Raw genomic sequence first — 26,010 nt, 5'->3', positions numbered from 1 at the left:
GGTGGAGCAGTGGTTAAGAATCCGCCTTCCAATGCAGGGGACACGGGTTCGAGCCCTGGTCCGGGAAGATCCCACATGCCGCAGAGCAACTAACCCTGTGTGCCACAACTACTGAGCCTGCGAGCCACAACTACTGAGCCTGCACGCCTAGAGCCTGTGCTCCGCAACAAGAGGAGCCACCGCAATGAGAAGTCCGCACACTGCAAAGAAGAGTAGCCCCGGCTCGCCACAACTAGGGAAAACCCACAAGCAGCAACAAAGACCCAACAAGACCCAATGCAACCAAAAATAAATTAATTAATTAATTTAAAAAGAAGTTACTCAGAAGTTACAACATGTAAAATAAAAAAAAATTATTGGTGTAAAGTGGCCTAAAAATAAACATTCATAAAAGCATTTTATGTAGCTCGCAACTGAACAGACTGTTATCTATCTAAGACAAATTGCACTTGACCTCAGGGAGTAAGAAGCTCTACTGACCTGCTGGGGGACAGAAACCTTATTTGCATATTGTCTTAAAAGCAGGAGGGGCTAGTGTGTTATTTTGGTTTTATCAGATGTATCTATATTGATATAAAATAAATAATGATGCTATGAAAGAAATCATTACCAGAAATGAATATATTCATAATCCCTTAATAGTAACTTAGAAGAAAACACTAGTCTTCTCACACTCCACTCAGACTTCAGACTTCCCTACTTAAGAGGATCCATCAATCAGAACTCATTAATTTTTTTAAGAACAAAAATTAGACTAGTAAAAAAGAGAAATTAAAAGTTACCTGTCTATACTGGCCTAAAAGATACAGAGTTTCACTTAATATTCAGGTTCATATCTGGTTTAAACTTCTTTGACTATGTTTTTTAATTCTAGTAAAAAATTTGGATGATTCTGAACTTTTTCAATGTGTCACATGGAATAAAAAAAAGCTATCATTTGTTGAGCAACTATTATGTAGCAGTTAATTTACCTAACCATGTAGTATGTATTATCTTACCATGTAGTATGTATTATCAAGTTTTTAATTTACCTAACCATGTAGTATGTATTATCAAGTTTTTACTGAAGAGAAAACTGAAACTCAGAATTAAGTCATTTTATCTAAGATCTGAATACATAAAAATTTAAATTTTCTGTATAACAGAAAATATTACAAATAAAATGTACACATCAAATTGGGAAGCATAGTGGCAACATTTATGGCATACGACTAATATTTTCAATGTATTAAAAACGCCAACATATAAAAAATTGAATACCCCAATAGAAAAACTGTGAAAGGACCTGAACAGGCAAATTGCGTTAAAAAAAACAGCTCAGTAGGCAAAAAGCATGTGTAAAGTGTTTCATTCTTACTAGTGATAAAAATGCAATGTAAAATCATGAGAGGCCATACTTTTATCTAAACTGGCAGAGATAAGGCAAAAGATAAAATAGCTGGAGCAAGCATAGATAAGGGGAAAAAGAACCCTCTTATGTACCACGGGGAGGAATGTAAAACTGGTTACAAGAGTTCAAGGTAACCAGATAGTATGTAATAAAAGTATTAAAAACATGCATATCATATCACCCAGCTATTCCACCCATAGGAATCTCACTTATGGAAATAATAATGTTTAACGACTCCAAGGGTGTTCACTGTGACACTGCTAACATCAAAAAAGTGAAAAAGAACCTAAATGTCCAATAATGGGGAATTTGAAGTACATTTGGATACACCCATACAATGGATCATTATGTACTTTTTGCATTGTGCAATGTTTCCCTCTTGTCCTGGAACTGTAATTAAGGCTCAAAGTTGATGGACAGAAGTGCTGAGTACACTCAGATTTCTAAAGAGAACCACCAATAAGCCACCAATAACTGGATCCAGACTCCTGCCCCTGTGGTTAAATAATGAGAAGAACCAGCCCTATTCCAAATGCCACCCTCCTCCACAATCCCCCCTATTCCCCACACCACAGTGTCTTTCTAAGGAGGGGAAAGAGGATCAGGAATCACTGGCTTTTGTGTCTAGTATTTGTGATAAGAACCTTTTCCCTCCCTTCCCCTTAGGAAAGAAGAGGGTGATTTACCCTCCCCAAAAAACAAGTGATGAGGGAAAGTGATTCTTAGAGAAGTACTTGGAAAGATTAGGGAAGCCTGGAAGAAGAAAAGACTAGCATTGCTTTCCTTAGTTGGATGAACAGGACCTTAGTAGATTGAGAAATCAGAAGGTGGGAGGTGGGGTACTGAGCCAAGATAAAGCAATCCAGTCCTCACCACAAACTCCCCAAAGGTTTGGCACTACTAGATATACTCAAAAATGCAGGTGAGGGGTCAGGCTGGAAACACAGGCATTGTTTGAAAATAAGACAAAGGCAGTTCCTTAGATTCTCTCCTTTCACCTGGACAGCCAGACTCCTATAATTCCTCCACTCCAGCTGAAACTGGTAAGTTTACTGTCTGGGACACTTTTAACATTGAGAAAGGGTGAGAGACACCGTACTACAATTCTGCAAAGTAAACAGTGAAACCAACAGTCCTTACCTCTTCAGCATCCAGAACCCTACCAGTCCAGGAAGCTTCCATCCCAAGAAGTAGACAGAAAAATTGGAGGAAACTCAATAGCCAAAAAAAAAAAAAAAAAGACCTGCAGATACTGACATTTGGGGGTTCTTCATTGGAAAACCTGACCTGCCACCTTATCTAGTGAAGCCCACCAATCAATAAAACCCTATCTATGCACACAGAACTTCTAATCGGCTTTTCAGTGCTTCATTCTTGTGAATGGACAACAAATATTTCTAGGCATTTAAGGAAATCCTCTAGGATAAAAGATAAAAATCACAATAAAGAAGTAGAGAAAAGGATCTTGGAGGAAGGAAAGAAAAAAATACAGAGACCAAAAGGGGAAAAATACACTCTAATATGCCTATTATTATATAGGCATATTGCACTGCATAAATGCTATAAACAAAAAGGACAATTTGGGCATAAGAAAGAACTCTGAATATGACTGCTAAATAAAAAATTTGGGGAAAAAGGTTGAAGTAATCTTTCAGAAAATAGAGCAGAAAGACAAAAAGATGGAAAATAAAAGAGAATAAAAGAATTAGAAGATAAATCCAGAAGGTTCAATATCTAACCAGGAGGTGTTCTAAAGACTATTGGCGGGGGGGAGGAATTATCAAAGAAAGAAAGAAAATTAAATTTCTTAGAACTGAAGGACATGATTTTCTAAATTGAAAGAGTCCCAGCACAAAGAATGGGGGAAAAGCTCCATTCTAAGGCACATTATTATGAAGTTTCAGGAAACTAGAAATAAAGAAAGAATATCCTAACAACTTCAGAAGGGAAAAACAGGTCAAATACAAAAGATCAAGAAACTTTCACATCGAACTTTGCAACAGCAATAATGGAAACGTGAAGATAATGGCATAGTGCCTAAAAGTTTTGAAGGGAACATTATTGTCAAACTATCCATGCCCAGTCAAACTATTAATCAAGTAAAATAAGGACATTTTTGGACAAATGAGCCCTCAAAAAATATATTTCCCATGCAGTCTTCTCAAGAAGATAGTAGAAATTGTGCTCTATCAGAACAGGGAGAAGAGTTATGCTCCTAGTAGGGCAAACTAAGCTCTGCCCTAGCTGACTCTCCTGCTGACGGGCAGCTGTAAACTCTGCACAAAGTACAGAAACAGGTAACCTGAAGGCACTGGAAAGTGAACAGAAGCAGGCAGATTCTAGAAGAAGCTGACACTTGGGAGAAGTGTTACTCATTTTTACAGCTTTTTCAGACTAAAGACAATAAAATCAGTACTGCTCAGGGCAACTAAAATTCTAACAGAAAACCTACAGTCCTTATGGCATGAAGAACCAGAGGAGAGTTGCAGGTAATCACACAGCTGAAAAATCGGGGAATTCCAGAAAAAGTGTTTCCAAATTCCCAAAAGATATTAATCTGGAAAATTCCTGAAATCCTAAGTAGTTCTGTATTTATCATAATACTTTATGTGTTCTCAAATAATGTGCCCATAATAATAAACAGTGAACCATTTTTCTATTATAGGATTATACTAAAAGTTTCAGCAGTTTTCTGTCCAAAAAACTCCATAATAATAATAAATTCATGGCTTATCACTAGTGTAAGTCAATATACTATGACAAGATTATGTATTTCAGTAACATGTTAGAATGATCTCTACCTGATAAAGACTTATGATAGTAGAAAACATTAGAAGGAAACATTAACACAAAATAAATGCTAAATAAAATTATTTTAAAATTTAAATACATCAGAAGTTTAATATGTGAAAGTCACCATTTTTAACGTTTTTATTATTTCTTAAAGGTTTTTAAAACACGAAGTATTAATTACCGAATCTGATAGTCCTGACCTTTGCTGGTTAACAATATTCCAGACATAGGAAAGTGTCTTTCATTTTGCACTGACATTGATCAAATCAATGACAGTGTGTCCTAAATCATTTTCAAATTGGATATTAGGGTACATATTGCTTCATATAAACTCATTTCCTTTATTAGCAAGTGTCTGGCTTTGTTTACTCAATATTATGTGAGATTCATCCATGTATGTAGAAGTAGTTTGTTTATTTTTGTTTCTGTACAGTAATATCCTATTGCATGAAAATACCACAGTTTATTATCATTCTACTGTTGATGAGTGTATTAGTCTGCTAGGGCTGCCACAAATGAATATCACAAACTGGTGGCTTAAACAACAAAAATTTATTTTATCACAGTTCTGGAGGCTGGAAGTCTTAAGATCAAGGTGTCAGCAGGTTTGATTTCTTTTGAGATTTATCTCCTTGGCTTGCAGGTAGCCATCTTATTGCTGTGTCCTCACATGGTCTTTCCTCTGGTGTCTCTTCCTCTTCTTATAAGGACACCAGTCCTATGAGATTAGGGTTCCACCCATATGACCCCATTTAATTAATTACCTCCTTAAAGGCCCTATCCCCAAATACAGTCCCACTGGGGGTTGGGGCTTCACCTATGAATTTTGGGGGAACACAATTCAGTCCCTAACGATGAACATTTGTGTAGTTTATAGTTTGGGGCCACTGTGAATAGTTCTACTGTGAACATTCTAGTACATGCCTTTTGGTAAACTCATGTATACATGTTTGCTGGGTATATAACTAGGAGTAGAATTGCTTTCATAGGGTATATCTACATTCAGCTTAGTAGATACTGCCAAGCAGTTTTCCAAAAGAGTTGTAGCAATTTACTCTCTCACTTGCAGTGTACAAGAAATTCTACTTGTTCCACATCCTTGCCAATACTTTGTATTTTCCATCTCTTCCATTTTAGTGATTATGGTGAAGGCATGATAAATAATTTTAATCTAAGTTGCTGCAAATCATTTTTGGAAATGGAATAAAAATACAATCAATGCAAGTTAATCCAGAAGCATTTTCTTGGTAAAATGTCACTATGATATACATGAAAATTTGTAAATCTGTTCTTAAAAACACTTAAGATCTCTGGACTTCTTTAAGTAGGAAATTTCAAGAATGCAACTTTATTGTAAAAATTTCAGCCAGAGAAAATGCCTTTAACTTCAAAATGGGGCTGGTGGTGGTGGTGGTGATTCACTTATAATGGAGAAAAACTAGAGTGACAGCAGTGAGTCTGCAACTCCAGGGCTCTCTTGTCAGTTTTCCAGTGAAACTATTTAAAAAGACAGCAGCATTACCTTACACTAAAAATCTATACCCAGAAATACAACCATGTCTGTGAAACTCTAAAAAGGGATGAGGGTCAGCTAGTTTCAAAAAAAAAAAATCAAGTTTGGAACATACAACCCAAGGTTGGCAACAGGTATATTCAGAAAACGAATGTACAAAAACCACAAAAGGATATAGATTATACAAAAATACAGTGATTATAATTATCACATTATAATTATAAACATAACTGAAAATTATAAACATACTTGAAAAATATTTCAGCCTAACCAATAAAACTGAGGGGGGGATAAAGCCTGGTAGTCAAAGGCAGTTGCATGGAAAAGCTACAGCCTAAAGAGGGCACTAAATTAAACATGATTTTTTAATGTAAAAGGGGAGATAAATTCAGAGTTTTCTTCTGGGGCTACAAGAATATCATGTCACATGGATGGAAGAACATGTTCTGCTTAGCTTTGTGTAGTTCAATTTTAACCACAGAGCCATATCTTAAGGAAGAGTGCCTTGAGTAGCATCAAAATGATCAGGAAAAAATACAGGAATTAAGCTTAGATGCTTAGATGTATCCCCTTTTCTCTCATGAGGGGAGACAGAAACATAAGCTCCTACAAGTGAGTAGGGATAAAGAATTTAAGGGACTTTAATTCTGGGTAACTGCCCCACCAGTTGGATGCTATGTAGAGCAGATAAGATGCAAAATAAAAAACAAATATCATATATTAACGCATATATGTGGAATCTGAAAAAACTGGTATAGATGATCTTATTTACAAAGCAGAAAAAGAGACAGAGATGTAGAGAACAAACGTATGGATACCAAGGGGACCGGTATCCATGAATACCGGATGATGAATTGGGAGACTGGGATTGACATATAAACACTATTGATACTATGTATAAAATAGATAACTAAAGAGAACATACTGCATAGCACAGGGAACTCTACTCAATGCTCTGTGGTGACCTAAGTGAGAAGGAAATCCAAAAAAGAGGGGATATATGTATACGTATAGCTGATTCACCTTGCGGTACAGTAGAAACTAACACAACATTGTAAAGCAACTATACTCCAATAAAAATTAAAAAAAAAAAAGAAAATAATCTGCTCACAGATAATCAAAAGGTGACCATGGTAAGAGAATTAAAAGTCATTCTGAAGAAGAAGCAGAATCACTCTTTTCAAATGCTTTTTGTTGGGGGGCAGAGTGTGAGGGGCCCAAGCAGAGCACAGACTCTTTTTCCTTTGTTCTAAATGCTCTGGGTAAAATCCACCCATTTCATTGCTTCTGTCACCTTTTGTTAAGCTCAGAAACTGCACTGGAGGGGCAAGTTTCCATTTTCTGTTGAGTAGAACTACTCTGTCTTTAAGTCAGAAAAGCCCTGGAATCGACCACTGTTTCGTTGCCAGGAAATTTGGCATAGGAATCCTGGAGTACAGTACCCTGGATTAAAAGCCTGACTGCTTCGGAAGTATAAGAATCATGATTTATTATTCCATAATAAATTAGTAAACGGAGAGGAAAGTAATCAGTCATTTCAATTTTGAGAAAATTTCTATAGCTGAAATAAGGCATTCAACATAAGACTTACACTCAAGAAATAGAATATGTCAAAAAAGACCTTATTGTTGCTGAATCATTTGAAATTCTCTACAAAAATTCCAAAACAAGTGGAGGTTTCTAGAAGAGGGTCACACATGAATTTAAATGGAAATTAATTTCTTCAAGAACCTCCTACTTCATTAGGATTGACTCAGAGGAACAGAATGCTACCCACACTTTACCCCTTTATCCCCTTTTATAAATCAACAGCTTGTTAAGGTATCAACAAGTAGAATAGGGTTGGCTTTCCTTGGTCCCTCTCTCTCCATGTTCTCTATTCCAGAGAGCCAAAGTTGATTCAACGAGGGAGAAATTTCCCCTTCCTCTTAGAGTTCTTGTGCCAAACTTCCCTGGCAGTGAGCCTTCTCACTCTACTGATTCCTTGTGCATTCATGCTGTACAGCTCTTTGTGCTCATACCAAACATAATCTGGGGCTGGAGGCAGGTCTAAGATTAAGTTGGTTTATACTCGCCTTAATATAAAACGGACTTGGTTGCATTTCAAATACTGTAGGTTTGTTTTACATAACAGAACCAGTTGTTAGGATGGATTTTGTCCTAGTATTTATCTTCTTCTCAATCACTCAAAGGCTTAATTGACTGTTCAGAGATCCATTTCAGTCTCTAAATTTCCCACCCTTCTCAATCACCTGGAGAGTAACTTAACTGGTTCCATTAATCTTGACCTATGCATAATGCAGCAAGCGGGATCTAGCACCTTTAGCTCTCAAATTCCAGACCTTAATCACCTCCCCCTTTCTCAGCCCCAAACTCTACATAAAATTTCTACTAAATCTATATATTGCATTCCCCCCAAATAAATCAGTGGTGTAACATGTAAAATTGCAACTTGGTAGATCTAAAAATAATTATTTTTCATAAAATTTCAGAAAGGCTACAATGATTAAATATTTTAAACAACAACAATAAAAATGAAGAAGAAGCTGGAGAGTAAGAATCTGTAACTCCTCTTTAGGTGAAGAAGATAGTCACATCCACCTCAGAAAGAGAGGCCAGGGAGTTTTAATAGGTATAAAAAAGGTACACAGCAAAACTAACTAAAGATATAGGACTTCTGCCGGATCAGCTTTACTTATGTTGAAGATTTTTAGTTATAAATGTGATATATTTGAAGATGAAATAACAAGACAAGAATTCTAAGGAAATTTAGCAACTTTCTATGTATAAGTATATATATTATCTACTCATGTACATGTTGTATATATAGCTTATTTATACTTTACTAGATGAGTACAGTCATATAATTGAATACTTTGTCAATGTGTTTAGCTGGAAATGGTGAGCCAGCTCTATTCTGGTTCTGTCTGGCCTGCTGGAAAACAAACACTGTAACATGCTATTGTCAAATTACAGTTCAATAAAGGAATAGAAGATAAAAGGTGTGCTGAGCTGACTGATGGAAACTGATACCAAAATATATACAAGATGGACTTCTTTCGCGCTTTCCCACTTTTTAGGTGGTGTTTCAAATAGTTTCAAATCCTTGAAATTAATTTTTAATTCAGCAGTCCTTGTGTTAATATAAGATTAGTATTTAAATGTACATCTAAATTATGTCAAATAGGATAATTTTGTGATTTTTAAGAGACATAATAAATGGCCTACCTGACTATGCGCTATAGTACATAAAGCAGAAAACTCTTACTGTTGTATTTTACTAATATACAGTTGTAAGACTGCAATGTCACAGAGCCTTACTCATTGATAAAATATCAACAGGAGTTCTTATGACAAAGATACTATTGTGTATCTACTTTTGAGAATCAACTATATTTTCCCACCATAGAGACCTTTTCCCTACTGGTGGTCTTAGGGTAAAGTTTCATTACCATTACTGATATTTTAATTATCAAAACATACAGCAACATGCATTGCTTCATTTTGAATTTGAGACAACATTTCAGTTTGAATGAAACTTTATACTTCTCATAGAGATAAAAGTTCTTCACTAAAAAATGACAAAAAATATAAGGGAAAACAATCATTAAAAGGATGAAAATATTACACTAAAAATATTCACTTAATGTAAAAGAAATCAGTAAAGGAAGAACAGAGAAACAAGAAAGTCATGAAACATAAAGAAAATGAAAAATAAAACAGCAGATGTAAATCCAATTATATTAATAATAACATAATTTGTGAATGAATTAAACAATTTAATCAAAAGGCAGAGATTGGTAGACTGGATAAAAAAAGCTAGTTCCAACTATATGCTATCTACAGGAGATAGCTTTAGGTTCAAAGATACAAATAGGTTGAAAGTAAAAGGATGAAAAAAAGATACATCATGAGAAAAGCAACCACTACTAATATCAGACAAAACAGACTTTAAAACAACAACAAAAATGTGATTAGAGACTAAAAGGAATATTTTATAATGATAAAAGTATCAATCCATCAGGATGATATAACAATTACAAACATATATGTGCCTAGAAACAGAGCCCTCAAAATTCATGAAGCAAAAACTGACATAACTTAAGGGAGAAACAGACAATGCAACAGTAATAGTTGGAGACTCCAATATCCAACTTTCAATAATGGATAGAACAACTAGGGAGAAGATCAACAGGAAATAATAAGACTTGAACTACACTATACACAAATTAGACTAACAGACATCTATATAAACACTCCACTCAATAACCACAGAATATACATTTTCTCAAATGCACATGGAACATTCTCAAAGAAAGATCATATCCTAGGCCATAAAACAGGATTAAATAAATTAAAAAGAACTGAAATTATACAAAGAATGTTCTCTAATCACAGTAGAGTGAAATTAGAAATTGGTGACAGACAGTTATTTGGGAAATTCACAAATATGTGGAAATTAAACAGCACACTCCTAAATAACCAACAGGTCAAAAAAAGAAATCTAAAGGAAAATTAGAAAATACTTTGAGACAATGAAAATGAAGACATAACATACCAAAACTCATGAGATGCAGCAAAAGTAGTGCTTATAGGGAAATTTATAGTTATAAATGCCTACATTAAAAGAGAAGAAAAGTCTCAAACCAACAACCTAACTTCTATCATAAGACCATGGACAAAGATAAAATTAACCTAAAACAAGTGGAAGGAAGGAAATAATAAGGATTAGAGTGGAAATTCATGAAATAAAGAATAGAAAAATAATACAGCAAATCAATAAAACCAAAAGTTAGTTCTTTGAAAAACTGAATAAAATGGACAAACATTTAGCTAAATGGACTAAGAAAAAAAGAGAAAACTAAAATTACTAAAATCAGGGATGAAAGAGAGGACATTACTACCAACCTTATAGAAATAAAAATAATTATAAGGGAATACTATTAACAACTGTGTACCAACAAATTAGATAACTTGGATAAAATGGGCAAATTCCTAGAAGGACGCAAACCACTGAAGCCAACTCAAGAAAAAAGATAAAATCTGAACAGAAGAGGAGGGATCTCTTCAAAACTCATTCTATGAGGCCAGTATTACCTTGATAGCAAAATCAGACAAAGACACCACCAAAAAGAAAACTACTGACAAATATCTCTCATGAGTATAAACACAAAAATCCTCAACAAAATGCTAGCAAACTGAGTCCAGCAATATATAAAAAGTATTATACACCACAACCAAGAGAGATTTATCCCAGAAATGCAAGACTGATTTAAAATCCAAAAATCAATAAATAAAATACACCATATCAATCAATAGGATAATGGACAAAAACCACATGAGCATCTCAATAGAAACAGAAAATGCATTTGACAAAATCCAACACCCTTTCATGATAAAAACACTCAAAAACTAGGAATAGAAGGGAATGTCCTTAATCTAATAAAGGGCATCTAAGGAAAACCCAGAGCTAACATCATAATTAATGGTGAACGACTGAAGTCTTTCCCCCAAGCTCAGGAATAAGTCAAGGATGTCCACTCTCTATGATAGAATATACCACTTCTATTCAACATTTCACTGAAGGTTCTAGACAGGAAATTTAGGCAAGAAAAATAAATAAAAGGCTTTCAGATTGAAAAGGGAGAAGTAAACTATCTCTATTCCCAGATGATATGATCTTATATTTAGAAAATCCTAAGAAATCTACTAGAAACTATTAGAACTAATAAACAAGTTTAGCAAGGTTTCAGGTTACGAGATCAATACACAAAAATCGATTACAATCACCATTGTAAAGCAATTATACTCCAATAAAGATGTTTTTAAAAAAATCAATTACATTGCTATACAGTAGCAATGAACAAACCAAAAAGGAAATTAGGAAAACAATTCAATTTACACTAGTTTAAAACAGAATAAAATGTTTATGAATAAATTTAACAAAAGAATTGCAAATTTTATACACTGAAAACTATATAACATTGTTGAAAGGAATTAAAGAAGACCAAAATAAATGGAAAAACAGCTGTTATGAGTTGAATTGTGTCCTCCAAAAAGATGTTAAAGTACTAGCTCCCAATACCTGTGAATGGGACCTTATTTTGAAATAGGGTCTTTGCAAATGTAATTCAGCTTAGATGAGGTCATACTGGATTAGAGTTGTCCCTAACATGATAACTGGTGTCCTTATATGAAGAGGAAATTTGGAAACACACACACACACACACACACACACACACACACGCACACACACACACAAGGAAAATAGCATATGAAGCTAAAGGCAGAGACTAGAGCAATGCACCTACAAGCCAAAGAACTCCACCAGAAGCAGGGAGCAGATTGTCCATACTGCCCAGAAAGAACCAAACTGCCAACACTTTGATTTCAGACTTCTAGCCTCCAGAATGAGAGAATAAATTTCTGCTTTCTAAGATATCAGTTAGCAGTACTTTGTATGGCAGCCCTAGAAAACGAATAAAACATTACATGTTCATGGATCTGAAGACTTCATATTGTAATCCCCAATGTGATTTACAAATTCAACACAATCCCCATCAAAACTCCAGATGGCTTCTTTGTAGAACTTGACAAGCTGATCCTAAAATTCATACGGAAATTCAAAGGACCCAGAATAGCCAAAACAATCTTGAACACACAACAAAACAAAACAAAGTTGGAGGACTCACACTTCCTAATTTCAAAACTTAGAACAAAGTTATGGCAATCAAGACAGTGTGGTACTGACATAAAGTTAGACAAATAGATCAATGGAATATAATAATTGAGAGACCAGAAATAACCCTTTACATTTACAGTCAGTTGATTTTCAAAAAGGGGGTCAATACAATTCAGTAAGGCAAGAATAGTCTTTTCAACAAATAGTGCTGAGGCAGCTAGATATCCACATGCAAAAGAAAGAAGATAGACCACTACCTCACACCACATATAAAAATAACTTGAAATTAACCAAATACCTAAATATAAGAGCTAAAACTATAAAACTCTTGGAAGAAAACATAGGCATAAATCATTGTGACCTGGATTAGGCAATAGTTTCTCAAATGTGACACCAAAAGCATAAGCAACAAAAGAAAAAATAAATTGGACCTCATTAAAATTTAAAAGTTTTGTGCTTCAAAGGACACCATCAACAAAATAAAAAAAAAAAAAGAATGTGAGAATATTTTTGCAAATCATGTATCTGACATGGAACTTGTATCTAGAATACATAAAGAACACTTAAAATTCAACAATAAAAAGACAAATGACCCAATTTAAAAATAGGCAAAGTATGTAAAAGAATGAAATTAGAACATTTTCTTATGTCATACATAAAAATAAACTCAAAATGGATTAAAGACCTAAATGTAAGACTAGAAACCATAAAACTCCTAGAAGAAAACTGGCCAAACACACTTTGACATAAATCTTGTCAATATTTTTTTGGATCTGTCCTCTAAAGCAAAGGAAATAAAACTAAACAAATGGGATCTATTTAGATTTAAAAGCTTTTCCACAGCAAAGGAAACTATCGACAAAATGAAAAGAAATCAATAAAATATAAAACATAAAGCAACAGAGAGAATAAAACAAAGCTGTTTCTTTGAGAAGATGAATAGAACTAATAAAACTCTAGCTAGCATAATCCGGAAAAAAAATAGAGATTTGTATCTTTTTAAAAAAAAACTTTTTATTGTGGAAAATTTCACACATATATACATGTAAAGACAACAGTATAATAAACCTGATGTAACAATCACCCACTCAATAGATGGCCAATCTTGCTTCAACTATACCTCCCCTTAATTCTCCCACCCTGGCTTATTTTAAAGCACATCCCATACACTGTATTATTTTATCTGTAAATATTTTAGTTTTTGACTATGCTTATGACTAAGTAGATAAACCTGTATGTTCCATGTCATGATGCTAAGAATAAGATTTAATCTGTAAATGTCAAAAATGTCCCCAACAGTCTTCTTCCCTTCCCCAGACTTAAGAATTAACCAGATCAACAGTCTGAACCTCACGAAACTAGTTTCTCTAATTACCAGAGGCAGAAATCCTGTTCCCCACCCTCTGAGGAACAGACTTCGGGAAGGCCTAGTCTGGTCTTGTTGAAGAATGGGAAACTGACCTTTCGTTCACACTGATTGACAGTGAACATTCAGGCATGTCCTGGGGTTTGTACCTGGTAATTGTACCCAGTAAGCAGGCAGGCACATAGCCAGAGTCTCTCTAAACCACTCACCCAAGAATGATAAACATGACCTGTTGGGATCCTCGTCCTGATCAGGTGCTATATGTCAGCTTCACAGGCCAGCAAAACTTAAACTTCCAATGAGAATATGCTATGCTGTCTTCTGTTTTACTCAACTGTCTCCATATGGATACGTTTCTGTGTCTTTTGCTGCCAAATAAATTTCACATTGTTTACCTGTATGGTATCTTCTCTTCAATACCATCATGGCTCCACTGTGACACCATGCACTAGTGTCAGAAGTAGGACTGATATGAATGGAGAAGACTCTAAAAGACACATGAGAGAATTCAGGGAACTGAAGGGAAAGTATAGCAGGCCCATGTTTGGCATCAGTCCATAAAAACTTTGGTGTAGGTGACCAGAGATCGACTGTTTCAATGGGGTTATGCACACAGCCTAACCTATGCAGGGACCCTGGGCAGCCTAGTCCATGGAACTGAAACAAATCACAGTCTAAAAGGAAGGGGGGACTTCCTTGGTGGCAGAGTGGTTAAGAATCCGCCTGCCTATGCAGGGAACATGGGTTTGAGCCCTGGTCCAGGAAGATCCCACATGCCATGGAGCAACTAAGCCCGCGTGCCACAACTACTGAAGCCTGCGCGCCTAGAGCCCGTGCTCCACAACGAGAGAAGCCACCGCAATGAGAAGCCCACACACTGCAACGAAGAGTAGCCCCCGCTCGCCACAACTAGAGAAAGCCCATGGGCAGCAACGAAGACCCAGCACAGCCATACATACACACACATACATACATAAATAAAAATTTTAAAAATAAAAGGAAGGGAGCCAGACTTAACAATTTTCAAGTTGCTTCTATTGGCAGGTGTTTCAGAGGTTCTTCAGTGGGAACTGAAATAGGAAATGACTGGGCTGGTACTCTGGTGAGAAAAACTAAGACTGAAACTGCAGATTCCAATGTCTGGGGCAGAAACACCTGGAATGGTAATGATGGGGGATGAGGAGAAGGTCCCAAGATGCCCTAGAGACTCTGCTGAACCAGAAGGTGGCAACGTTCCAGGCAGAAGACAGATCTCTGTCAAAGTTTTAGGGATGAGAAGATATGACAAACAAGCTAAGAAATGTTTTAAATTTTCATCAATGGTTGTTCCAGTTGGGGGCAGGGTAGTATGTGTAGGGAATATCACAAGCAAAAAACAAGAAATTTTTAATTGTGGGGAAGTAAGTTGTAACATGCATGAGTTCCAGTCTTTGTTTTCACAGACCTTTCTTCTAAAACAGAGCTGTACCTTGAAGCTGTGTGTTTTTAGCCAGCAAACTTTTTTTTTTTAAATGGTGTTCAAAGATACATTCTTAGAAGTAATTTCCTATTTGGAATAGATGTTTCCCAAGTGGAAAATTAAGAGTACTTGAGACATGAAGTTTCCATTAGTAAAAGAAATTCCTTAAAACTGTTCAAAAGATGGATGAAGGGCTTCCCTGGTGGCGCAGTGGTTGAGAGTCCGCCTGCCGATGCAGGGGACACGGGTTCGTGCCCCGGTCCGGGAAGATCCCACATGCCGCGGAGCAGCTGGGCCCGTGAGCCATGGCTGCTGAGCCTGCGCGTCCGGAGCCTGTGCTCCACAACGGGAGAGGCCACAACAGTGAGAGGCCCGCGTACAGCAAAAAAAAAAAAAAAAAAAAAAAAAAAGATGGATGAATACATGTACTATGTTAGCCAGGTAAGAAAATGTGACTATTTGGTCTCTGTCTGAAAAGTTGTAACATATATTTTTCATCATTTCAGTATGATCCATAGTCCCCATATACATGGAATTGAAATGGTCTTGAGACAATTTAATTGAGGGATTAAATAACTGAATAACCCATTCAGATATAATTTTGTTGAAGTGGTGGATGACTTTGGTGGATAGGAGCCAAATGAAATAAAGGGAGAAAGTCTGGCTTCTTTAAGGTTAAAAGTCTGATAAATGTCCCCTGTGAGGAGAGACAGTTATCCCTGGGTCTCTCACTCACCCACATTCTTGCCAAGTATGCCAAGAATGCAAGGCCCTAACCATTTCTTAAAGTGTATTTGCAACGAGAAACCTTGAGGGATGAGGCAACATCTCCCTTGGGAAAAAAGCAGTCTTGCTTACTTCTGACTATAAATTGGTACATTCCCCAAACTCAGAGTTCCTCTCCTGTAACACAACTCACTGCCTATGCAGGCATCCATCTGCGCCCTCAGCAAAACTCCTCTTCCCTTCCCTAACGGGACTCTGGAGCAAGGAGGGAACTGACACAACATGCTATCTGTGCCTAGAGTAATAAAATCCTTTGTCTCTGACGCAGGTTTCTTGTGTCTTCTGCCAGCATTCATGAAATAATACAGGCAAAGCTATTACTTCATAAGTAGGGTAAAATCAAATCCAAGGCCCAACACCTCCCTCTACCCCTTTTGGTTCAGTTTAAAATATTCCACTGAGGCCATGGCTTCTATGTTGGGGGTAGGGTGTTTGTATGTGAGTATGGTGGAGATATGGTGCTTGAATAGGAAACCTCTCCTCAACTTCCTTCCTTCCTTCTTTTTAGTAGAAAAAAAGAACCTGCACTACTCAGCTCCTGAATGAAAAAGGAAAAGAGACAGAGAGTGAGGGTGAGTCCAAGGTGACCTGACTTCCTCTTTCCAGGAAAACATAACCCTTCACAGAATTTACAGCAAAATGGTCTGGGGCAGCATCCCATGGACCCCTCGGCAGTGGTGTTTCCTGTCAGAAAAGAGATGCTCATTGTTGCATATATAAAATGATAACCTCTAGTGTCACCAGCCCCATAGTAGAGAGCTAATCTGAAGCAGTTAAATTCTCTGGAAGGCACGGGATGGGGCCTCCTTTGGCAAACACCACGTAATTCAAAATAAATTACTGGTCCAAGTCTCCGCCCAAGTGCAAACAAGAAGCCCAGTGTTTGGTTGACCTGTATGGATTTTGGCAAACCATAGTCCACTCATGGGGAATCTTACTGAGCCCAATCCGCCAAGAAACCAGTAAGAAAATGACTTTGTGCTCACCTCTGAGGAGATCAGGTGCCACAGAATGAAAAACTGGAGAACCATGGGATGTTTTAATCTATGCAGAAGTTTGGATTTTTGCACTCAAGCTCTGTGGCTTACAACATGCTAAATTTAAATTCTCTTTTGAGTTAGTTTTATGTGAGATTAAAAACTTCTTGGGATGAGCCAAAAGCAACTGGAACTTATTTATAAAGGTACTCTAGGATTTCTAAATTTAATGTGATATAAAACTACAACTGAAATAGATTACATACAAACATACAATGGCTTGTATGAATTAGTTCTTGTGTAACTCAGACAATATTATGAACTATAGAAATTGTTCCATGCCAAATTTTGGAGCAGTTTTTTAAATCTCTGGTAATTCTTGATATTATATGAATTACGTTTTGGGACATTTTAGATTGGCTTTTGGAAAGTTAGACTAATAAAATACTGAATTAATGACTATTTCTATTTAATTAAATATCATATATGGGATTCTGCATATATGAAATTCTGAGATAATGCGTGATGTTCCCCTAGAGGGAAGCTAGAATTTTGCTTTTCTTTTTTTTAGTTGGGGTGCCAGTGAGATTGACAAAGGGAGTAGTCAAGACTTGTATATTCAGGAACCAATTCCAGATGTTTAGGCAGAGGGTAATAAAGAGAAATACATGCTTTAATCGGGCAATATATAGCATGGCACATTAAAATCTGTTATAGAGGGGAAAGTAATGTTTTCCTATAGGAACAAGATAAAACGAAACCTAATTAAATCAGAAATGTTAACATGACCCAAGGAACTTTTCTTTTACTCTTTCATGAAAGAAGTTCTACCCAAGGGCTCATGTGAAACAATACAAATGACATCCCTAGCATCCCATCTGGGTATCTAATACTATTTTCCCACTTCTGAGATGACTTTAATTCCTAATTCTCCTCAGGCACACGTATCTGCTTTCCCTCTGAGGTGTGCCCCCAGGCTCTATATTCTTGATTATCAGACTATGATAAAGCTCTTTTGATGTTAAATTCATAAATAAATCTACTTTCCTAGGACTGCCCTGGTGGCAAAGTGGTTAAGAATCTGCTTGCAATGCAGGGGACACGGGTTTCAGCCCTGGTCCAGGAAGATCCCACGTGCCGCGGAGCAACTAAGCCTGTGCACCACAACTACTGAGCCTGAGCTCTAGAACCTGCGAGCCACAACTACTGAAGCCCGCGTGCCGCAACAACTGAAGCCCACGCTCCTAGAGCCCATGCTCCGCAACAAGAGAAGCCACCGCAAGAAGCCCGTGCACTGCAACGAAGAGTAGCCCCTGCTCGCCGCAACTAGAGAAAGCCTGCACACAGCAACGAAGACCCAACACAGCCAAAAATAAATAAATAAATAAAATAAAAATTAAAAATAAAATAAATAAATCTACTTTCCTTGAAGGTTAAAGAATTTACATATTTTTAAGAAAGCCATTCTAGAGTTTCACAGTAGCCTTTGTAGATTCTAGTTTTCTGGACTCTGGGACGTTGTTAGATTCTGATTTCCTCCAGTACTTGTTTAAAGTACAAACCTGAATTTCGATGTGTTAGAACTGTATTACATTTTTCAGGAAGAGGAAGAGGCAACACAGAGTAGGTCAGAGAGAAAGTGGCTCTGCTGAAGCAAAAGCAGCCTTTCCAACTCCTGTAAATTCCACCGAGACCTCTCTAGCACCCGGAAACAAATTTCATGACTTAGAGTCAGGCAACCATCTTTACTGAAAGAACTTCCCTTTAGGAAAATGTTTTAATTCTTCCACATAAGGATATACTTTGTGGGAAAACAAGGAACAAGGACTTGTTGAAAAAGAATAAAAGGAATAATAATAAATTAATTTCTAAGTACCATACATCTGGCACATCAAGAAATAGGTAACAAAGCTTCAGGGAAATCTTGTGAATATCAGAAAAATAAAAAGACCAGAAAGCACAAACATAAAAGAAATGGAGAGGAAAAAGTCCAAGTTAAAGCAGAAAAAAATGTGTTCTAAGAATTTTTCAAAACTATAAAGTATTTAAAGACAAAGTACTTAAGGGCAGATGAAGAGCCTCCTATAATAATCATCAGAATCTGAATAATAAACTGAAACAGTCCCCCTGGTACACTGTAAAGTATGCAATTTTAATTATGTGATTTTTCTAGCTAATTTCTGCTTCAAAAACAGTAAAGTACTTCTGCTTACAAGGTGGCAGAGACAAGAACTTTTCTGAACTTCTCATATGCACGTTGTCATCAAAATTTAAATTAGCAGAAACATGCCTTTGAGTTAAATCACAATTAGCCCTTAGACAGACCTATTTACTGAGAACCCACTAGGTGCCCAACACTAGCAGCATACACTAAACAACACTTTGCATTTGTAAAGCACTTTTTCCTTTTCAGGTTCTCACAACTGACATTTTTAAAACAAACTATATTTGTTTTTCAGCATTAACTACACATGCTGAACACATCTATTATTATAAATTGCTCCTACTCAGGAGTGTCTGAGTTTTTTTAAAATTAATTAATTAATTAATTAATTTTTTGTTTGGCTGCATTGGGTCTTCATTGCTGTGCGTGGGTTTTCTCTAGCTGTGGTGAGTGGGGTCTACTCTTCATTGCAGTGCGCAGGCTTCTCATTGCAGTGGCTTCTCTTGTTGCAGAGCACGGGCTCTAGGCACACGGGATTCAATAGTTGCGGCACGTGGGCTCAGTAGTTGTGGCTCACGGGCTCTAGAGCACAGGCTCAGTAGTTGTGGTGCACGGGCTTAGTTGCTCCGTAGCATGTGGGATCTTCCTGGGCCAGGGATCGAACCCACGTACCCTGCATTGGCAGGAGGATTCTTAATCCCTGTGCCACCAGGGAAGCCCGAGTCTGAGCTTTTAAAAGACAAAATATATCCAGTTGTACTTGTGTATATATATTTTACATAGTTATGTATGGAAGTCAATCAACAATGATAAATACAAACAGACTGACAAAATAAAACACAATTTTCAGAGAACAGAAATGATACATTTGTCAGAAGATGTCCACAAATAATTAATTACTTGAGCACAATAAAGATATTCTCTTAATACTAGAGTTTCTTAAAAAGGATACTCATTATTTTCTAACCATCTGTCATCACTCCTCCCCAAAAAATTAATTAGGGTTTCCACCAATCACACATTATAAATCATGCAAATGTGGATGGCAGAAAACACAGTTTAAAGAAGTTAACATTATAACATTTTGTATTTTAAAAATCACAGGCTTTAGCACTAGGCTTTCATTTTCTAATAATTACCCTGCTTATTTTTCTCATCTTTTCCTGATTAATTATTAGATATTAAACTTAGAAAATGAAAATTAAAAAACAACTTACAGGTAGTAGAGTTCTCCTGCAGCAGGAAGTTCCCTTTTCCGATAATCTATCCCAGAATCTAGCTGGACAGTATTACAGTATTCCTACAATCCAAACACATAAAATATCTTTTTAAACAAATGGTAGCTTAGAATTATAATCTTTCTGCTATCCTATATTTTTTTAATTTTTCAAATTTTCCTCAATAAAATAATGAGTTTAGGACAAAACAATAGAACTCATGTAAGAATCATAAATGTTGCAATATTAAACATTTATTAAGCCAAAAAATATCAGTTTAATAAAATTAAGATTTATAGCATGCCTTCCTCAAACTTTGTTAAAACTGTTCTGTCAGCAAATTCCCCAAATAACCGCATTAGATTTTTTTTAATTCCAATTTCCATTATTCTGAAGTGAGAAGCTGGAGGCTATCAGAAAAAATAACTCATGGGTCTTAAGCATCACAATGGGAGACAGTCTAAGAAAGCTGCATCAGAACATTAGCATCCACATTTTAAACTGAATGATCGTTCTAAAGTGATGCTATAGGTATACCTGCCCTTCACTTCTAAATGATAGCCACTGCCCTTGTTCCTTAGCTCCCTCTCCAGCCATCAATGTCTTCAGAGTTCTTTCCTACTATGAATGCTTCCGTTCAACCCGAATGGTCCTGTGCCACTGCTGTCCTTGTCTCCTCCCAGTTACTCTTTCCTTTCCATCCTCTGGGGTGCATGTATGCATAGAAACTCCCCCCCCCCACACACCTTAAAATTCTTACTATGGAAGCAAATGAACTTTTACTACACCTATGTCGGTCAGTTGGCTTTTTGGGAAGACACACACACACACACACACACACACACACACACACACACTCATTCCAGTAGAACAGTGGTAAGCAAGAGTTCTCAGAACAATTCAAGTAACATTTACAGGCTGATCTTTTTGTTTTCATTCGAAATAAAAATTGCATTAAGAAAACTCATGAGGAAAAACCATATTTTAACAACTTTACTACTTTTATTAATGAAAAACCGCATTTGGAAGCTAAGGTAATTGTGGTGGATTATATTTTTCAAAGATGGCTGCAATAATGTCTCCATCTCAACAGGTTGTGACGTTGACCTTCTAACTATCATGAAGTAGGGTCTAGGGACTTCCGTAGTGGTCCAGTGGCTAAGACTCAGCACTTCCAATGCAGGGGGCCCAGGTTCGATCCCTGGTCAGGGAACTAGATGCCACATGCCGCAACTAAGATTTCGCATGCCATGACTAAAGATCCCGCGTGCTGCAACTAAGACCTGGCGCAGACAAATAGATAAATATTTAAAAAAAAAAAGAAGTGGGGTCTATGCTCCCCACTTGAATCCTGTGGCTCTGGTGAAAATGATGCTATACAATAATATCTGATGTGACATTTGAGGCAGCTTCTTTCTTGTTGGCTAGAATACTTGCTCCAGAACCCTAAACTGCCAGGTAAGCATCACCTGTCTGAAAGCAACCAGGAGAGCTTAAAGTAGCCCATAGAGAGGCCTTGAGATGACATGAAGACAGAGGTGTTGAACTGGTCTCCAGCTGTTCCAGTTGTAGCCACTGTCATAATGAGGGAGCCAGAACTGTCAGCTGAGATTTTCTCAAATCCCAGAACCACAGAAACCAGAAGAGATAATAGTGTTATTTTAAGCCTCTAAATTTTGCAGTCATTTGTTATGCAGCAATAGATAATCAGAAGAGCACTATCTGGGCACACTTGGGATGTAGCAACATTCTTCCTCCCTGAAATTACATCCTGGGTTGTACTGCTATGTAAGAGCTCTTCATCATCTGTACTACAGGGAAGAGATTGTACACAGTGGCAGCGAGAATGCATTTCCCCTCCTCCTATGCTACGGCTGCTAAGGGCTCAGGGAAGTAAAATAGGGTGATCAACCATCCCTCTGAGACTGAGAGGTTTCCCCAAGACTGAGGATTTTTTTCCTGAAAGCACCACTTTCAGTACTAATACCACGGGAGTCCTGGGCACACTGGGATAGTTGGTCACCCTCGGAGTGAAGACCAACTGGCCTGGAAGGCTGGAAAAGCTACAGCATTTTGATTTATATATTAGCAATTGTGAATTAGGTTAGAATAAAATAATCCCCAACCCTACAAAGCTAAGCTTTTTTTTTTTTTTTTTTGCAGTATACGCGGGCCTCTCGCTGACGTGGCCTCTCCCGTTGCAGAGCACAGGCTCCGGACGCGCAGGCCTAGTGGCCATGGCTCACGGGCCTATCCGCTCCGCGGCATGTGGGATCCTCCCGGACCAGGGCATGAACCCATGTCCCCTGCATCGGCAGGCGGACTCTCAACCACTGCGCCACCAGGGAAGCCCAAAGCTAAGCTTTTTGACTACACATTTGAAGAACCACCCCTGAAGCTAAGAGAGTCACGCCACTGTGCAATGCTTGGCCTAAGCAGCCACCCACACCTCCCTAGCTCATCATCCCAAGTGGCTCAAACCTACCCTCAGGGCTCAGGCCCTTAACTCATCTCACCAGAAAGAAATACAGCATTGCCCAAATACATGCATTCCACTCTCCCATTGCCTTAGAGACCTGTAAAAAAAAAAAAGGTATAGCTATACATCTCTCTTCTCAACTTTAAGTTAATGTAGGAAACCTGGGAAAGGAGACATTTCCTCCCCTGACCCCTGCTATAACTGTGGGGCTCAGCCACCCAGTGCAAAGAAAGAAGGAGATGCACTTGTTCAGCTAGCATTTCTTTCTCTCTCTCTCTCTGAGGGAAATCTGTCCTGGTTTGGTAAGGGCCAACTATTCATAAGCTACCTATAATACAGACAATATACTACATGGTGGAAAAGTATATTCACCTAAGTGTATTTCCCCAGGTTCTCTATTTCTTTTAAACAACAATTTATCTTATATTACTCAATATTCCTAATTTAGTCAAAAATTATTCTTCTTTATTTTTTTGCTATTAAAAAAATAAGGCTAATGAAAGTTATACAAGCTTCAATTTCTCCTTCTGGGTAACGAACTTCTCTCTCATATAAGTGATTAAACTCTACCGAATGATTGCATTTGTACATTCACTAATCACCACCAAGGAATACCTAATCAGCAGCATAAGAACTATAACCAAAGCCCTTAGATGTTAGCCCTTAATTGTCTGAAAAATACTAACACTCAGTTTATATTTTTAAAGAAAAATAAACCTCAAAATTTCTGATCTTATTCACTTAAGCTAGAGTCTTCAAACCACTGTGCAGAAGGGTGGAGGAAAGTGAAAACTAACTTTATTTCCAAGTTGAGGATGAATCTAGTCAAAAGGGCCTGATCTCTAAGCAATTTCCTAATTTCCAGGGATATTTACAAGACCTGTGACTTCTTACCACCATCCAATTCAAATGCATAAAACTAATCAGCCAGCAAACTGAATTTATTTTAAAATGGTTTGTATATTTATGTATACAAAGGACAAATACAATTACACAAGCTAAAAATGCAATTAGGAAACTTGAGGAGGAAAAGGAGGGAGGTTAATTCACCCTTGGGAGCATATTCATGAGTCAAAGGCTTTTGACTTTGGAAAGAAAAGTATGCCACTAAAAGAACTGTATTCCAACAGTTTGCATTTTCCTCAAGATCTATTGTGTGTATTTTTAGCAATTCTTAATAATACCATTAGAAAAACAGCATCTCACAAAATAACTTTTTATAGCTTCCAGTCTGGCTTTTCCCTTCCCAGTTGGAACAAAAGAACAATAAATATAGTGGAGAAAAATCCTTTAAAAGTACAACATATTAACCTCATCAGCAAAGACTGAAATAATAAAGATTTGCCTCCCTTAAATACTTCTATTATAAAAGTAATATTGCTTACTCTAGAAAATTTGGAAAAACAGAAAAAACAAAAAACCAACCACATAAATCAAACTTTTATGTTTTATCTAAGTGATGACATTAAATAGGAATTTAAAGATCTAAATTATTGGTGTTTTTCTTGACAGTATTCAACTGTTAGGTTTTATACATTTTTAATAAGTAAGCATAAAAGGAAAAAAGGTTGAGAGTTTTTCTAGTTCTAGGATATAAAATATTTTAATAGCTAAGATCTATCTTTTTGCTTAATTATTAAAAATTGTACCTTTTAAACTAAAAGAAGAGACACATGCTTATTGTAAAAAATTCAAATATCAAACATATAAAAATAGAAAGTTTACCCCCTTCTCATAAAAAAGTTTGCTTATTGCTTATATCCTTCCAAGTTTTTCCTTTACACCTAGAAATGATGACAGACAGAAAGAAAAATTGGGATCATATTACACACAGTTCTAAGCTTAATCCTTCTTGATACCTTAAAATTTCTGAGAGAAATAACTATTTAAATACTGAAAAGCTATACTGCATACTGTACTATTTTGTTTGTTAAAAATACAATTCCATAAGTAAACAACAACTAAGAGTACAAAAGAAATACTGAACCAAAAAAAGGGTGGGAGACTGGGTGGGGATGTCTTTTTAAATTCTTTCTATCTATCTATCTATCTATCTATCTATCTATCTATTTATTTATTTATTTATTTATTTATTTTTGTGTGTGTGTGTGGTACGCGGGCCTCCCACTGTTGTGGCCTCTCCCGCTGCGGAGCACAGCCTCTGGACATGCAGGCTCAGCGGCCATGGCTCACGGGCCCAGCCGCTCCGTGGCATGTGGGATCCTCCTGGACCGGCACGAACCGGTGTCCCCTGCATCGGCAGGCGGACTTTCAACCACTGCGCCACCAGGGAAGCCCTCTATTTATTTTTTGAGGCAGCTATACATTCAAATATACATACTGAAGCAGCTATACATTCTGACAGCTGCTTCAGTCTCATTTAAAATAATCATGTGATACTACTTCTAAGATATCAATGATATATAAAAATTCAATACATACTTTTAAGCCTTTTATAATTTAAGTATAACAAATACAGAAAAGTATACAAATAAGTGTCCAGTTCAATCAAGAAATAGAACATTACTAGCACCTCTGAAGCCCCCTTAGTATCCCCTTTTACCTTTCCAAAGGTAACCAGTATCCTGATTCTAGCATCATAGAATTTTGCCTGTTTCTGGAGCTTTATATAAGTAGAATTATATAGTGTGTATTCTTTTGTGAATGGGCTCCTTTATGGTTTACAAGATTCATCCATCCACATGTTTTGGTAGTTGTAGCTTATTGATTGTTGTATCATACCCACAATGTGAATATGCCACAATTTATTGATTCATTCTACTGTTGATGGACAGTTGGGTTGCTTCTAGTTATTAGCTCTTTCAAATAATGCAGGCACAAACATTCTTGCACATGAGCTTTGGTACATATGTGCACATGCTCTTGCTGGATATATACTGCCTAGAAGAGTAACTGCTTGATCATAGGATAAAAGTATACTCAGCTTTAGTGAATATTGTCAGTTTTCCAAGGTGATTGTGCAACCTTCACTCCCACCAGTAGTGTATGTGCATTCGTTAGTATGTATCAGCTACTGGTATAAAGAAATACAATTGATTTTTGAATAGTGCCCTTAGATCCAGCAGTCTTAGAAACTCACTTATTAATGTAATTTTTTGTATACTGATCTCCAGGATGATACTAAAGATGTTCCATATATTTCATAAGTATGCTGCATTGATTT

General features: G+C 36.8%; 1 protein-coding gene across 9 annotated transcripts in view; it reads right to left on the bottom strand.

Moving 5' to 3' along the window:
* The window catches only part of AFG1L (AFG1 like ATPase), a 195,095-nt gene that overhangs the window by 45,956 nt on the left and 123,129 nt on the right, over window positions 1-26,010 (bottom strand). For 3 of the 9 annotated variants that reach the window (XR_012324774.1, XM_073789485.1, XM_073789483.1), the window contains exons 8-10: window positions 22,864-22,923; window positions 20,348-20,430; window positions 14,140-14,231 (exon numbers count right to left, since the gene is read on the bottom strand). Coding sequence is in view for 8 of the 9 variants with exons in the window: in XM_073789485.1 (XP_073645586.1) it covers window positions 14,140-14,231; window positions 20,348-20,430; window positions 22,864-22,923 (235 nt within the window). In the remaining variant the exon portion in view is untranslated. The remainder of the gene's footprint in view (window positions 1-14,139; window positions 14,232-20,347; window positions 20,431-22,863; window positions 22,924-26,010) is intronic. The other 6 variants (XM_019929534.3, XM_019929532.3, XM_019929533.3 and 3 more) reach the window with 3 other exon arrangements.

This window comes from Tursiops truncatus, chromosome 12 (genome assembly GCF_011762595.2).
Source record: "Tursiops truncatus isolate mTurTru1 chromosome 12, mTurTru1.mat.Y, whole genome shotgun sequence".
In the NCBI taxonomy this organism is placed as follows: Eukaryota; Metazoa; Chordata; class Mammalia; order Artiodactyla; family Delphinidae; genus Tursiops; species Tursiops truncatus.
This window is presented reverse-complemented; position numbering and strand designations above follow the sequence as displayed.